This window comes from Euprymna scolopes, chromosome 37 (genome assembly GCF_053919585.1).
Source record: "Euprymna scolopes isolate OS-2025 chromosome 37, ASM5391958v1, whole genome shotgun sequence".
Classification (NCBI taxonomy): Eukaryota; Metazoa; Mollusca; class Cephalopoda; order Sepiida; family Sepiolidae; genus Euprymna; species Euprymna scolopes.
In genome coordinates, this window is record NC_136518.1 from 64,704,445 (window position 1) to 64,719,223 (window position 14,779).

Below are 14,779 nucleotides of genomic sequence, written 5' to 3' on the forward strand. Positions count from 1 at the left end.
CTTATATTTAGTTTTAGCCTACATGTTTTTTTTTTTTTTTTTTTACATTTTATATTGTTGGCATAATGTCCTACCGCCATTATTGTTCTATTATTTTATTATCACCATTGCTATTATTACGTAATGTAAATGGTAGTCTTTATATTTATTTTGCAGGTTTTCAATTTTTTTAAAGGATATGTTTAAGGAGTTAGATTTATATTTCACAGCAAAGCCCCCAAAATTTTACAAACGAGGTATTTTTATGGAGTGGAGTTAATGCTTTTCGGGCACTCCCTAATAAAATAAATATTTCAACACAAGCTAGTGAATAAGCGAACAAACGACTTCGTAAAACTTGCAAGGAAAAGGTTTATTGAAGTAAGGCGAGATGCCATTAGGATATAGCTGGGATAGAACTCGTCTGCCTTTGTCCGGTAGTTATTCCCAAGTGGGGACAGTCGATACCGATGTAGGCAGAGAGAGAAAGAGAGTGAGGAAAGAGGTCAGCTCTCTTTGACGTCTCGCTGGAAAAGGGAAGAGTTTTTCTTGTCCGGGACGGAAACAGTTATAGTTCCTTAAGGGGGTAAGGAAGATCCCTGCGCTATGCCTCTGATTGGTCAGTATGTGCCATATCGCACAGTCAGGGGAGGCACTGACGCACAAGAAGAGAGTTCTATTTGTTTCTGCTACATATTTATAAAATCGTTGACAGATCGAATAAAGTTTTAGAGGGCAAATGTTATTGGTACGGCATCGTGGAAATACCTTTTCGATTATTAAATCATTTCTCTCTGATAGGTTCATAAGAGTAGTGGTTGATGGGCAAAAATCATAAGCTCACAGTATTAATGCTGGAGTCCTTCAGGGGTCCATTCTGGGCCCAACTCTCTTCCTGATCTACATCAATGACCTCACAAATCACATACCAAGATCATTTGTAGACGTTTATGCTGACGACACTACCATCCATGGCAACACTTCAAAGGCTGTAAACGACTAAGTTCTCTCTTATTCTCTCTCCTCTATCTTGGTCACGTGGTACAATGGGGGAAGATGTTGCTGGTTAATTTTAATGCATCTAAAACCAAGCTGCTATTTTTACATCATCAACGCTCTGATACCCATCTGACATCAATCGAAATGAATGGCTCTCGTCTTGGGGAGGCTTCATGTTTTGACAAGCTTCTAGGTCTGACCTTTACTCCTGATCTAAGATGGAACACGTACATCAAATCCATTGCCAAGGCTGCTGGAAAAATGATGGAATCATTCTACCACTTCAGTAGTTTTCTTACTGCTGATGCAATTCGTCTGAGCTCCAATCTATGATTTCCCATGACCTGACTTTCACAAAAAGCACTCGTCTAGTTGAAACCACTATCAATAATTTCCCCGACTCTTTATTTGTGCCTAAACCAAAACGTAGATTCCATGAACAAAGCTTCTTTCTCAGAACTGCACGCCTGTGGAACTCTCTTCCGTTAGTTCGTTTTCCAGCTAACTACAATTTGGTTGTTTTCAAGTCCAACGTAAACAAATTCTTGATGAACTGTCCCATTAAATAATCCAATTTACCAAATTTCCACTACTAACGATTACTACAAGATGTTCCCATTGACTACTGTAAACACATCAACCCTTTATCCTGATTTCTTTGTAAAAAAAAAAAAAAAAAAGATTTTCAAAAACACACATTTGTTGCAATATTTTTTTTTATATAATTAAACGGTTTGATTAAAGAAAAGGTATTTTTTTAGATTAGGTCCACCTCCACAATTTTCTTTTGAATGACACCTTTTCGACTATGCTGAATACGAACATCGCATTGACATTTTGCAGAAATAATTAGTTATCGAGATATAAAAAGTTGTATTATGCCTTATATTATTTGGCGGCCATCTTTTTTACGCATGTGCAGTGTTAGTCATAGATGAGTAGATTTGTTTATGGCGCGCGTATGCGCGTAAAAAGATGGCCGCCAAAGAATACAATGCATAATACAACTTTTTAGATCTCGATAACTACTTATTTCTGCAAAATTTAAATGCGATTTTCGTATTCAGCATAGTCGAAAACCTTCGAAAGTCGTCATTTAAAAGAGAATTATGGAGTGGACCTTATCTGAAAATTTACCAAAGAAAATGATAATGCTTGTCCTCACACAACACTACTAACCAAAAATCATCAAGGAGAATTCGGTTAGGATGTATTGCCTCATCCTACATATTCTTCTGACCTAACGCCATCAGATTACCACTTATTTTATAGATTACAAAATCATTTAGATGGCTTTAGGTTAAAATCACGAGATGAGATCAAACATGAGTTAAAGTCACATTCTACATCCAAAACTAAAGAATTTTACAAATGAGGCATCTATAATCTCGTTGATCTATGGAATCTAGTTTTAGAGACAAACGTCGTTCTTGTTACGAAGAAAGATTTTCGCAAACGCAGTTTTTCATTTTAAAGAATTCATTTTAAATTGGACAAAAAATGTCGCACAGATCTAATATACATATATAAACATTATATGCTGTACATTAATGGACATTTTTTTTTTTTACCGTGAACCTGATGAGTGTCAGAAGGAATTGTTTACGAAACACTTATTAAAAAATTCTAGATATTTTTTTATTTTTATTTTTACGATTTATTTTAAGTTAAATTTTATTTCTTTTTTTTCTTTTTAAGATTGCCTCTAGGCTTTTTTTTCTGTGTCGGGTCATTTTCTGATTCGCTGTCCGTTTCTTCGGGGTTAATTTTTTTCTTCCCCTTCTGTTTTTTCTTTCGTGGTATATCATTTTCAAATTCGCTGCCCGTTTCTTCGGGGTTAATTTTTTTCTTCCCCTTCTGTTTTTTCTTTCGTGGTATATCATTTTCAAATTCGCTGTCCGTTTCTTCGAGGTTAATTTTTTTCTTCCCCTTCTGTTTGTTCTTCCGTGGTATATCATTTTCAAATTCGCTGTCCGTTTCTTCGGGGTTAATTTTTTTCTTCCCCTTCTGTTTTTTCTTTCGTGGTATATCATTTTCAAATTCGCTGTCCGTTTCTTCGAGGTTAATTTTTTTCTTCCCCTTCTGTTTTTTCTTTCGTGGTATATCATTTTCAAATTCGCTGTCCGTTTCTTCGGGGTTAATTTTTTTCTTCCCCTTCTGTTTTTTCTTTCGTGGTATATCATTTTCAAATTCGCTGTCCGTTTCTTCGAGGTTAATTTTTTTCTTCCCCTTCTGTTTTTTCTTTCGTGGTATATCATTTTCAAATTCGCTGTCCGTTTCTTCGAGGTTAATTTTTTTCTTCTCCTTCTTGGGGCTTTCATCTGAAGAATAATTATCCTTAGGCGGCTTGGCCATTTTTGGCATCAACTTTCCTTTTTCTGATCGTTTTTTACCTTTTGATATTTTCTTTTTGCTTTTGTCCGGCATTTCTTCTTTACCAATCCTCGTAGTGTTAACTGTAACAGAAGTTCCCGTTGAATTACTTCCAATAACACCATCCGTAGTCTGTGAAATAGAATAAAGCTCTCCGGTTTCTGAACTTCTTACATTATCTTGAGCAACAGATGTAGCTTGATGATATTCTTTGCTCAATGTATCCTCAGTAGCATTCCCAGCAACATCCCCAATAGCATCTTCATCACTAGTAGCTTTATATATTGGTTTCATTTTACCTTTACCTTTTGCAAGTTTTTTCTGAGGTTGCTTATTTTCAGACTCGCTATCACTGTTTCCTATGCTAAATTTGGAGTTGTCCTTTTTGCCGTTTCTATCGGAACCTTTATCTGGTGGGGGCCTATTCTGCAATGTCCCTGGTTTTTGATTCATGCTGCCTTTGTTATCAGGTGGACCATCTGCTTTGCCCTTCCCTTTCGCCAAAACTGGAGCAGTTTGTTCGTCTAACAATTCTTGGCTTTCTGTCTCTGCAACACGAACCTCATCTGATGTTTTAACAGGTTTGGATGCATCATCGCTAATACGTGGAACGGGATTAGTGTTTCCAGTCGTTACATTATCTGTTACATTTTCGCGTTTCATCGTTATCGATGCGACCTCGTCACTAACTGTGGCATCCTCGATAATGTCAGCATTCTTTGGAATTGTCGTAGTTTTACTAGTTGTATTATCGGTTATTTTTCTAATAGGTTTATTTTGCTGAGAATCTGTAACGTTTCTTGTAATGATATTACTTTGTTGAGAATCTTGGTTTGATGCGGTTTTGTTTGTAACGGTTTTTGCAATAGGTTTATTTTGTTGAAAGTCCGGTTTTAAGATATTTTTGTCTATAACGTTTCTTGTAATAGGTTTATTTTGTTGAGAATCCGGTTTTGATATATTTTTATTTGTAACGTTTCTTGTAATAGGTTTATTTTGTTGAGAATCCGGTTTTGATATATTTTTATCTGTAATATTTCTTGTAATAGGTTTATTTTGTTGAGAATCTGGTTTTGATATATTTTTATCTGTAACGTTTCTTGTAATAGGTTTATTTTGTTGAGAATCTGGTTTTGATATATTTTTATCTGTAATGTTTCTTGTAATAGGTTTATTTTGTTGAGAATCTGGTTTTGATATATTTTTATCTGTAACGTTTTTTGTAATAACCTTGCTTTTTTGAGAATCTATTTTTGATAGATTTTTGCTAGAGACGTTACCAGTAACACTTTCCCGTTGTACAGAGTCTGTTACTGTGGCGTCATTACCTGTTAAATTATTTGTAACATGCTTAATTTGTTGAGATACTGATTTTACTTCCTCAGCGGTAACATTCTTACTTTCTTGTGATTGTAACCCTGATTTCTTTCCGTCAATGTCATTATCTGTAACGTGCTTAGAATATCGATTTATTTCCTTGTCTACACCGACATTTGTAACAAGGGATTCTGATTTAGATGGAGTTTCCTCTGTAACCTGCGTACTTTGTGGAGAATTTAATTTAATTTTTCTAGGTGTAACATTATTTGTAACGAGAGTACTCTGAGATGCTGGCATTGACATGTCACGTTCATTGTCATTATCTGTAACATGTGTGTTTTTTTGAGGTTCTGGTCTTGAAATATTTGTATCTGCAACATTCGATTCTTGTCTGATAGTTCCGTCTGTAACGTTACTTGCAACACTCTTACTCAGGGATGACCGTCTTGAAACATTTTCACCAGTTAAATTATTTGTAACATGTGTATTTTCTTGTGACTCTGATTTTATTTCAATTTTGGTAACATCATCTGATGTTGGTGAATTTCCGCGTGTAACATTCGCACTTTCTTGGAATTCCGTTCCTATGTTCCCATCTGTAACAGGTTGAGTTAGAGATGTTGATTGTGATACATTACCGCCTTTAACATCATCTATAATGTTCATACCTCGTTGGGATCGTTCTTCTAGTTCCTTGTTAGTAACATTATTTTCTTGATGGCTATTTTGAGATGCTGGACTTGACACATTTCCGCTAGTAACATGCGTATCTGATGTAATTTCCTTCTTTGTGACTTCATTTGATTCTGATCTATTTGTACCGTATGTATCATGACTCGTAACATGGTTACTTGGAGACCCTGACTTAGAACCAGACTCATCCGTTGCGTTTGCAACATGTGAAGTTTCTGATGTGTTTCTGGCGTTACTGACATTACCTTGTGTGAGGTCGAGTTTTGGAGATGTCGGTCCCGACAGATTTCTGTCTTCAGTGTTTTCAGCAACATGCCCCATTTCCCTATCTATGTCGTTACTAATAACATAATCGTGGGATTCGGTAACATTTTCTGTAACATACACGTTTTGATGGGATGTTTGTTTTGCTTCCACGTTTGTAACGCTAGTTGTTATAAGGTTACTTTGTTGAGATTTTTGTTGCATATCAGTGTCTGCAACATCGAGTGTAACACGTTTGCTTTGTATGGATTGGGGTCTTATTTCTGCGTCTGTAACCTCACTTTGAGATAATTGCCCCGTAAGATTATCGACTGTAACATTATCTGCATTATGCGAATTCCGTTTATATTCTGGTGTTACTCTCGGATGTACGGCGTTACTTGTAGCACTATTACTGTCATCAGATGTAGATGCATCCCAATGTGTCATTTGTTCGAACGTTGATGTCACTCCCTCAAATGTAACGTCGCCTGTCATAAGTTCCTGTTGAGATCCATGCACTGATATATTGTTGCCCATAACATTACGCGCAACATTTGTGTTTTGTTGGGATTCTGGTCTCATTTTCTCGCTTGTAAGGTTACTTGTGACAAGGTTATTCGGAGAGACAAGCTTAGATACATTTTGGTCAGTATCATTAATGTTTTGTACGAAATCTGACGTCGTTTCCTTTTTTGTAACGTTACTTTCTTGGGATTCTAGCACTGATACGCTTGTTTCTTCTGTTGTAACGGTAGTTTGTTGAAATTCTGTGTTTAATACGGAGATATCTGTAACAGTGTTTGTAATATGTACATGTTGCTGAGATGTCTGTCCTGATCCTTCGCTTGTAACAATATCGCGTTGTTTGGATTCTGGTATTGATATATTTATGTCTGCGTCATTGCCAGGAACATCTATGCTTTCGTTGGATTTAGGTCTTATTTCATCGTCGGTGACGTTACTTGTAACAGAGTTATTTTGAGGCAAGGACCTTGATGTATTGTTGTTTTCAACGTTATCTGTAACATTCATATTTTCTTCTGTATTTTGCCGTGATTCTGATAACGTAGCAATATGTGTAACATTACTTGTAACAGACTTACTTTCAAATGTTTGCTTTGGTATATTTTGTTGTGTAACATTATGTGTCACATTTTTTGTATTTGACACACTTTGCTTAGAGTCTGATCTAATTTCTTCGTTAGTAATATCATCTCCCGTTGATAAATTTTCCGTTGTAACGTGCATACTTTCTTCAGATTTTGATATTAATTTATCTGCATCGTGCATAGTTTGTTGAGATATTGGTCGTGTCACATCTTTTTCTCTAACATCATCTGTTACATTCATACTTCGTTGAGATACTGGCCGTGACACACTTTTTCCTGTAACATCATCTGCTAGATTCATACTGTGTTGAGATATTGGTCGTGACACATCTTTATCTGTAACATTATCTGTTACATTCATACTTTGTTGGGATACTGGCCGTGACACACTTTTTCCTGTAACATCATCTGTTACATTCATACTTTGTTGAGATACTGGCCGTGACACACTTTTTCCTGTAACATCATCTGTTGCATTCATACTTTGTTGAGATACTGATCGTGACACATCTTTATCTGTAACATTATCTGTTACATTCATACTTTGTTGAGATACTGGTCGTGACACACCCTTTCCTGTAAGATTATCTGTCACATTCATACTTTGTGGAGATACTGGTCGTGACACATTTTTTCCTGTAACATCATCTGTTACATTCATACTTTGTTGAGATACTGGTCGTGACACACCTTTTCCTGTAACATTATCTGTTACATTCATACTTTGTTGAGATATTGGTCGTGACACATCTTTATCTGTAACATCATCTGTTACAATCATACTTTGTTGAGATACTGGTCGTGACATATTACCTGTAACATCATCTGTTACATGCTTACTTTGTTGGGATCCAGGCCTTGTTTTCCTGTTAGCCTCATAAGTACGTTGCATATTTTGTTGGGATGCTGGTTGTAACATATTATTGTCTGTAACATCATCTGTTACAAGAGTACTTTGTTGGGATCCTGGTCTTAATTTAGTGTTTATACCGTCACTTGGATCATGCATACTTTTTTGAGATACTGGTCGTGATACTTGTTTGTCTGTAACATCATATGTTTCACGTGTACTTTGTTGGGGTGTTGTTCTGGGTGTCTCTCCACCTGTAACACTGTTTTTAATGTTTGTATCTTGTTGAGTGATTTCTGTGGTGCTAATGGCTTTTCTCTCTATTTGCTGAGTATTTTCAGGTTCTGCGACTGTTCCTGCGGGAAAAGACTTTTTGTTTTCATTGAGATTATTAAGATTAGAATCTAGATCCACGGAAGAACTATCAACCACAGATGGATTTAGATCATATAGATCGTCAGGATTGTTTTCCATGGCTTCCGGTATAATCTCGACATTCTTTAAAGGATCTAGCTTGTTATCCTCATCTTCGCTCGTCGAAGGAGATATATTGTATGTCTGACGACTTGCAGGTCTTGCAAGATCTACCCTGTCTTCCTTAGTGCTATTTGACTCAATGGTACTAGTGTTTTGTACTTCTTCGGTTTGGGGTCTTTCCGATTTGTCAGGGCCCTGACTGAGAACAAAAGGTTCATTTAGGATAGGGTTTCCGGATGCTGGCACGTGTTTATCATTTTGTACGTTATGGATCGATTCCTTAAAACTATTACCACTATTTTTATTGTTTGAGCCGTCCTTATTTGCCTCTGCTATAGTTTTGTATTCGCTAATGTTGGGATCGTCATTTGCAGGAATATCGTTACTTATTTGCAAACCATGTTTTGTGTTTATTCCGTTTGTTTGACTGTCTTTACGATCAACAGAATCGCCAGTTCCAGAACTATTTCCTTTCTCTATGCTATTGTTAACAGTATCCACTTTCATATCTGATTCTATTAACGGAAATTGTGGACTCACTTCCGTATCATCTTCCGCCGAATCAGAGTTGGCGGCCAGTATTATACCGAATAATCTTTCGCTGCCCTCATCACTATCACTCACAAATGGATCTCTCTCTTTGGGATATTGCTTGGTTGTTGCTGATTCGCCATTCTCCTCTTCGCTAACACGGATCAAGGAATACGATCTAGCTGGTGTTTCATTTTCGCGATCTGAGGACTGTCCTGGGGAACTTCTGGTTGAATTTTTGCTGTTGTTCACTGATGCACTTTCATTTTCGTCAGTCGATTGAGAACTACTCACACTGCCCACTTTCATTACTGCGAAAAGATTAAAAAAAAACAATTATTTTAGAATTTAGGATGAGGGATCAGTTTTGTATATAAATCTAACGTAAAATGATCACCAATTTTCGGGACAGCAGTTTTTAACAGGATAGCATATTAAAGGTATATCACAAATATTTGTTAGAAAAATAGAAAGATTTGTATAATACATTGTATGCTAATTCACACAAAAGGAATTAAAAATGAGATTGTACTTTTTAGGTGATTACATATAACCATTGTGAAAAACGAGAGAATGAAATTAATAAAAAACATTAAAAAAACACAATTATTTTAGAATTTAGAATGAGGGACCAGTTTCGCATATAAATCTAACATAACTAGTAGTATCTAGGGAAATTTTATTCAATAAACAGCAAGAACTGGTACAAAGCTGCTTGCATAAAAATAAAAATTTACTATCTCACCTAAAACTTGATTAAAGAAATCAATGTGAAATAATACCCCGTATTAAATAGCTTTCATGGGGAAAAACAAATAAATAAATAAATAAATAAATAAACGGGGAGAGTGTGAAGTGACAAGAAATAGGATCTCATAGAGTCATGCAAATTTAATACAATTGGGATAAGGAGTCTAGAACTAAGGTTTAATATCATAGTATCTTGATTTAATCTTCATATAAGTGGTGCAAATTAAAAAATAAATACAATAAACGAATATAGATTAATTAATGACATGAGAATAAATAATTAAAGTTCAATATTAATAAAAAATATATAAATAATATTGAGTGCCAACCGATAATACTAGTTACACATTTGAAACAAATAAATTAATTTACAATTTCTGTGGAAGAGGATCCACCATGCACGTTTGAAGTCGAACACACACCTGACGAAGAGAAGACATCCCAAAATATCGCATCACAGTTATGCCATCTGGCCACCTGACACAAGTAAGAACATTACATGTAAAATATTGTGTGTCTCCCCCTCTTTCTCTCTCTTTCTATATATATATAGTGGACACCTCTGTTTAGTCTCAAAATACAATGGATACCCGCTGTAAGGGTAACTGCATATGAAATTGTAAGGCAAACGCTGCGCAATCGCCAACCCCCCCTAGTATAAGCAGAGAGCACATACAGCACCTTGAATTCCTAATTGGTTATCCTTTTTAGTACTGACCAGACTTAACGTTGCTTAACTTTGGTGATATAATGGGAACTGGTGTGTCCACGTGATTATGCCGTAAATGTATATATGTGTAAACAAACCGAGCTTAGGCATTTGGACCATGTCAAAACATCGTTAATTCACCACCCGCATAGCAGCAGCTGTATAGCGTAATGGTGAGAAGCGTTGACTGTCATTCGGGTGGTTGAGTTTCGACCCTGGTTTGAGCTAGTGCTTGTCTGAACACACTGATGAGCTGTGATACAGCGAAACAGTACTGTATGTGGATGACTATAATGCTCCCTATCTTGGGTTGAGCATATTGGGAAGTGATATACAAATTACCATTAATGTATGAAGCGATGCTCTTTGTGTAAACAAATTGAGCTTAGGTATTTGGACAATGTCAAAACATTGTTAATTCACTGCCTGCATAGCAGCAGCTGCATAGTGCAACGGGTTTCGATCCTGGCTTGAGGTAGTTGCTTATTTAGCCACACTGATGAGCTGTTATACAGTGGAACAGTACTGTATGTATGTGGATGACTATAATACTTCCTATCTCGGGTCGAGCATATTGGGAAGTGATATACAAACTGCCATTAGCGTATTAAGTGATGCTCTTTGTGTAAACAAATTGAGCTTTGGCATTTGAAATGATGTCAAAACATCGTTAATTCATTACCCACACACCAGCAGCCATATAGTGTAATGGTGAGAAGCGTTGACTGTCGTTTTGGCGGTCGAGTCTGGCTTGAGGTAGTTTCTTGTCTGGCCACACTGATGAGCTGTGATACAGTGAAACAGTACTGTATGTGGATGAATATATATATATATATATATATATATAGATGTGTGCGTGTGTGTATTGAACCAACAAATGTGAAAGTATATATATATATATATATATATATATATATATATATTACATAAATGAAATGAAAGTATTTAAAAAATATATATATATATTTTTAAATACTTTGCAAGCAAAATCCGATTCCGCATTTTGCTAATTCCTACTCTATAATGAGAAGGAAAGTATTTCTTTCGAAACTCCACGGATTAAGGACAATCAACTTAATTTGTGTCTCCTTTTTGAAAATTAAATATATTTTTAAGTATTTTTACATGTTTTATTAATTCTTTGTTCTTCTATCTATCTATCTATCTATCTATCTATCTATATATATATATATATATATATATATATATATATTGTGTGTGTGGATATTGAACCAAAAAAAGTGAAATTTCATAGCTGGTTCCACTAATATATCCTTAGTTGCTTCAGTATGAGTTACAGCTCTGTATTGTTCTGCCATTCATAAACCTAAATTTCTTTTTAATACAAAATGTTCCTGTTTATGGAATTAGTTTTACTCTTTCCTAGGATGGGTATTGTTCTAGTAATTATGTTGTTGCAACAACGATACCTTTAAATTTTCTACTAGGTCGAGGCTGAAGTGGTTTTGCCTTTTTTGGAGGGAGAGGTTTGAATCTCTTTGTTTGGTCTTGCTTTTGTCTGCAAGCGAAAAGAAATAAAATAACAATGAAAGACACCGTCCATTAACATCATTTTCAGAACACAATATAATTAATTCATAACATATTTGAAAACAACATCTTCCTTATGCTTATACTTGTATAAATATTCTAAAAAAAGTTAACAGAACAAAGTTGAACGCGTATTATTAAACAAAAAGAATAGGATAGCGTGACCCGCGGAAATTCCACAAATATCTTTATCTCGACTATTATATAAAAGGAACCTTGTCTGTGTGTGTTTGTGAGTTCGTTCTCTATGGACTCCAAAACGGTTGGGTCGATTTTTTTTAAATGTCACACAAACGTACCTTATGTATCTGGGAATGTTCTTAGATAGGTTTTGTACTGGAATGCCTCCGATAATTATCAAAAACTGATAATTGAAAAAAAAAAAAAACATTAAAGAAGGAATAGTCTGATTTTGATCAGTTCTTACTTTTACACAGTCTAACATAACAAGTACATTTGAGAAATTTTATCACCACACAAACAAATGTGCCTAGCATATAAAATCAACAGTAGGTTCTTTTATATTACAGGGGCGCATTTGAAATGAATGTTTCTGTTTAGAGCACAATGGCACTATATTTGATTTTTGCATTTTAAACTTTAATTCAAACCATTATTTTTTTTTTTTTTAATTACATTTTCACCCCAAACAAGGCAAATTGCCATTTTGGTGTAGGGGGCTACTATCAGGGGCAACAACTACTGGGGTACTATGTAGGGATTTGGGCAGAAAGATGTCAGTTCACATTACACTTGAACTTCTGCACGTCAGTACTGTTAGGGAAGCAGGGACCTGGAATGGAATTCCAAAGTCTAGCGGTTCTGGGGAAGAAACTATTGGAGTAGAAAGATCTTTTACATTTAGGGATCTCTACAGTGTGGGGGTGGGATTTAACAGCCTGTCGGGTTTGTCGAGGGTGCTCACGTTATGGGGGCCCAAGTGATTGCAGTTCGTCAATAAAGTTAAAATACTTGTAGAACAGGCAGAGGGATGCAACATTTTGTCGATGGGACAGAGGCTGAAGCTTAGATGCCAGTTCAGGGCCTATCAGGTTTGTGACTCTCTTTTGAACCTTGTCAAGGAGCGAGAGACTAGTAGCAGATGCACCAGCCCAAATGTGACAGCAATACTCCATACATGAGCGAATGGTGGCCTTATAGAGGTACAGGATACTTTCGGGTGTTAGTAGTTGTCTAGCACAGTAGAGAGAGCCCACCTTTCTTGCAGCGGCCCTGGCAATGCCTTCAATGTAATTGTTCCAACTCATGTTTCCTGTGAACGTTAGGCCAAGGAGTTTGAGTAGAAAGGCCAGGCATATTAAATACACAGTAAGTTCTTTGATATGATGGGAGCACGTTCGAAATGAATGTTTCTGTTTAGAGCATAATTGAAGCAAGATACCTAAGTTTGGCATTTTAAACTTTGATTCTAGCCATTATATAAAATTTTATAAAATCAACAGTAGGTTCTCTACAGTGCAATGTATTGTGGACTAAGTCAGTGCAGGGGGGAATGTGAAGCTTCCTCACGGTGTACCATGATCGATCCCTGAATAGAGATAGCAATCAATCGATTTGATTGAAAAATGGGCGATTTCACCGGTTTCGATGACAATAAAATATGGGAGGACGAAACGTTCTTATTAAATCCCGGGCAACGTCGGGTCTCTCTGCTAGTGTTTTTGATAAAGCTAATATTTTTATGGATAGTGAAACAAATAATTATTTTTGACAGATAGATCAATAATACACAGCAAGTATGAGTTTATTAACATTTCTAGGAAAGTAGTGTCCATTGTATTTTAAATATAGAACTGATCCGAATCAGATAAATTAATAAGTACTAATAAATACTCAGAAAGTAATAATGTGCTACATAGTTCAATACAAATAATAAAATCACATTGCTTGTAAAGAGGCTTTAACTTATTCATTCAGTTCAGCACGTCTTGGTAGGCAATGTTATTCTTGTTTTAGCCCTGTTTCTTTCAAATGTTCTCTTTTTTTACATGAACTTTTGCTGACATCTTTCTTCGGTAAAGAACCGCTACAGATCGAAATTACCATGAATTCCTTTCTTACACTATTACAACAATGATCGTATATTATTATGCTGATATTCGATAACAAGGTTGCGTCAACAAAGGTCACTCTCATATTCTTGTCCAAGTTTACCAGATTAGCCTTTTTTAAAGCCAGATTTTGCGAATTTAGCCTTTTTTTTAAAAGCAGTTTGGCCTTGAAAAATTGAATTTGACTTTTATGAAGCAGTTTGGCCGTCAAAAATTGTATTTAGTCTTTTTCAACGCATAACGTATGGACTAACTAAGGAAGGAACAAGCAGAATGTTATATAGACTAGCTGCCTGTGTCTCAGCGTTGCCCAAGAACGTAGATTAACTCAAGAAATTCCATGCCCAACCTTGAGCGATCTGTCACGAACACAGACTCAACAATGTAAAAATCTGTTCCCGAGGAATGTCTTTTATTTTTTTCTCGGTGTCATATATTATTAGTAATAGAATTTTTAACAGTCCTTAAAGGTTATTTATACCTGTGCAGTATATGGAGAGTAGTGAAATAATAGTGTTATTTTTTAGAAACCCAGTATCAGCATGTGGAGGGGGAGGCTTAATTAACTATTATATATATATACTAGCATGGGTGCCCGGTGTTGGCCGGGTGTTTAGAGATGTGTGTTGAGCAAAAAAAAAAAAAAAGTGATAGTAGGAAGACAGGCTCGAACCCGTACTATGAAGGAGAAAAAAAAACGGGAAAAAAACGTGACGTCTTTGCTGTTATGACCACCGCCAAACTGGAAGTGACATAGGTTTAAATCAAGGCTAGACAATCGAAAAGAGGGGATGACTTTCGAAAACATCCGCAAAAAAAGCGACCCTTCTCTGTAAAAAGGTGTCCAGTTGAGGGTGAAGAAATTAATGTTTTTAGTCAATTTTTCGGTATTTGTCGTCTGAAGGGTCGAGCTTCAAAACGATACTGATCTTGTGAAAATTCGTTGCCTCTGTCGAAAGTTTTAGGCAGACATGCAAACATACATACATACATACATACATTTATATATTGGTAGCTCAAATTTTCGACCCAAACCGATGAAAAAGCTTGTCCTATCTCTGAATACCCTTTATGTAAAATTTCAAATGTTTAGACCAGAAATTGTCTGAGTAATTTGGTA

General features: G+C 35.9%; 1 protein-coding gene across 1 annotated transcript in view; it reads right to left on the reverse strand.

Annotated features, from left to right (window-relative positions):
• Window positions 1-2,517: 2,517 nt before the first annotated feature.
• Window positions 2,518-14,779, reverse strand: part of LOC145261210 (uncharacterized) — a 79,941-nt gene continuing 67,679 nt past the window's right edge. Inside the window, exons 7-8 of the mRNA XM_080119554.1 lie at window positions 11,467-11,555; window positions 2,518-8,888 (exon numbers count right to left, since the gene is read on the reverse strand). Of these exons, the coding sequence (XP_079975680.1) occupies window positions 2,653-8,888; window positions 11,467-11,555 (6,325 nt within the window). The 3' untranslated portion in view covers window positions 2,518-2,652. The remainder of the gene's footprint in view (window positions 8,889-11,466; window positions 11,556-14,779) is intronic.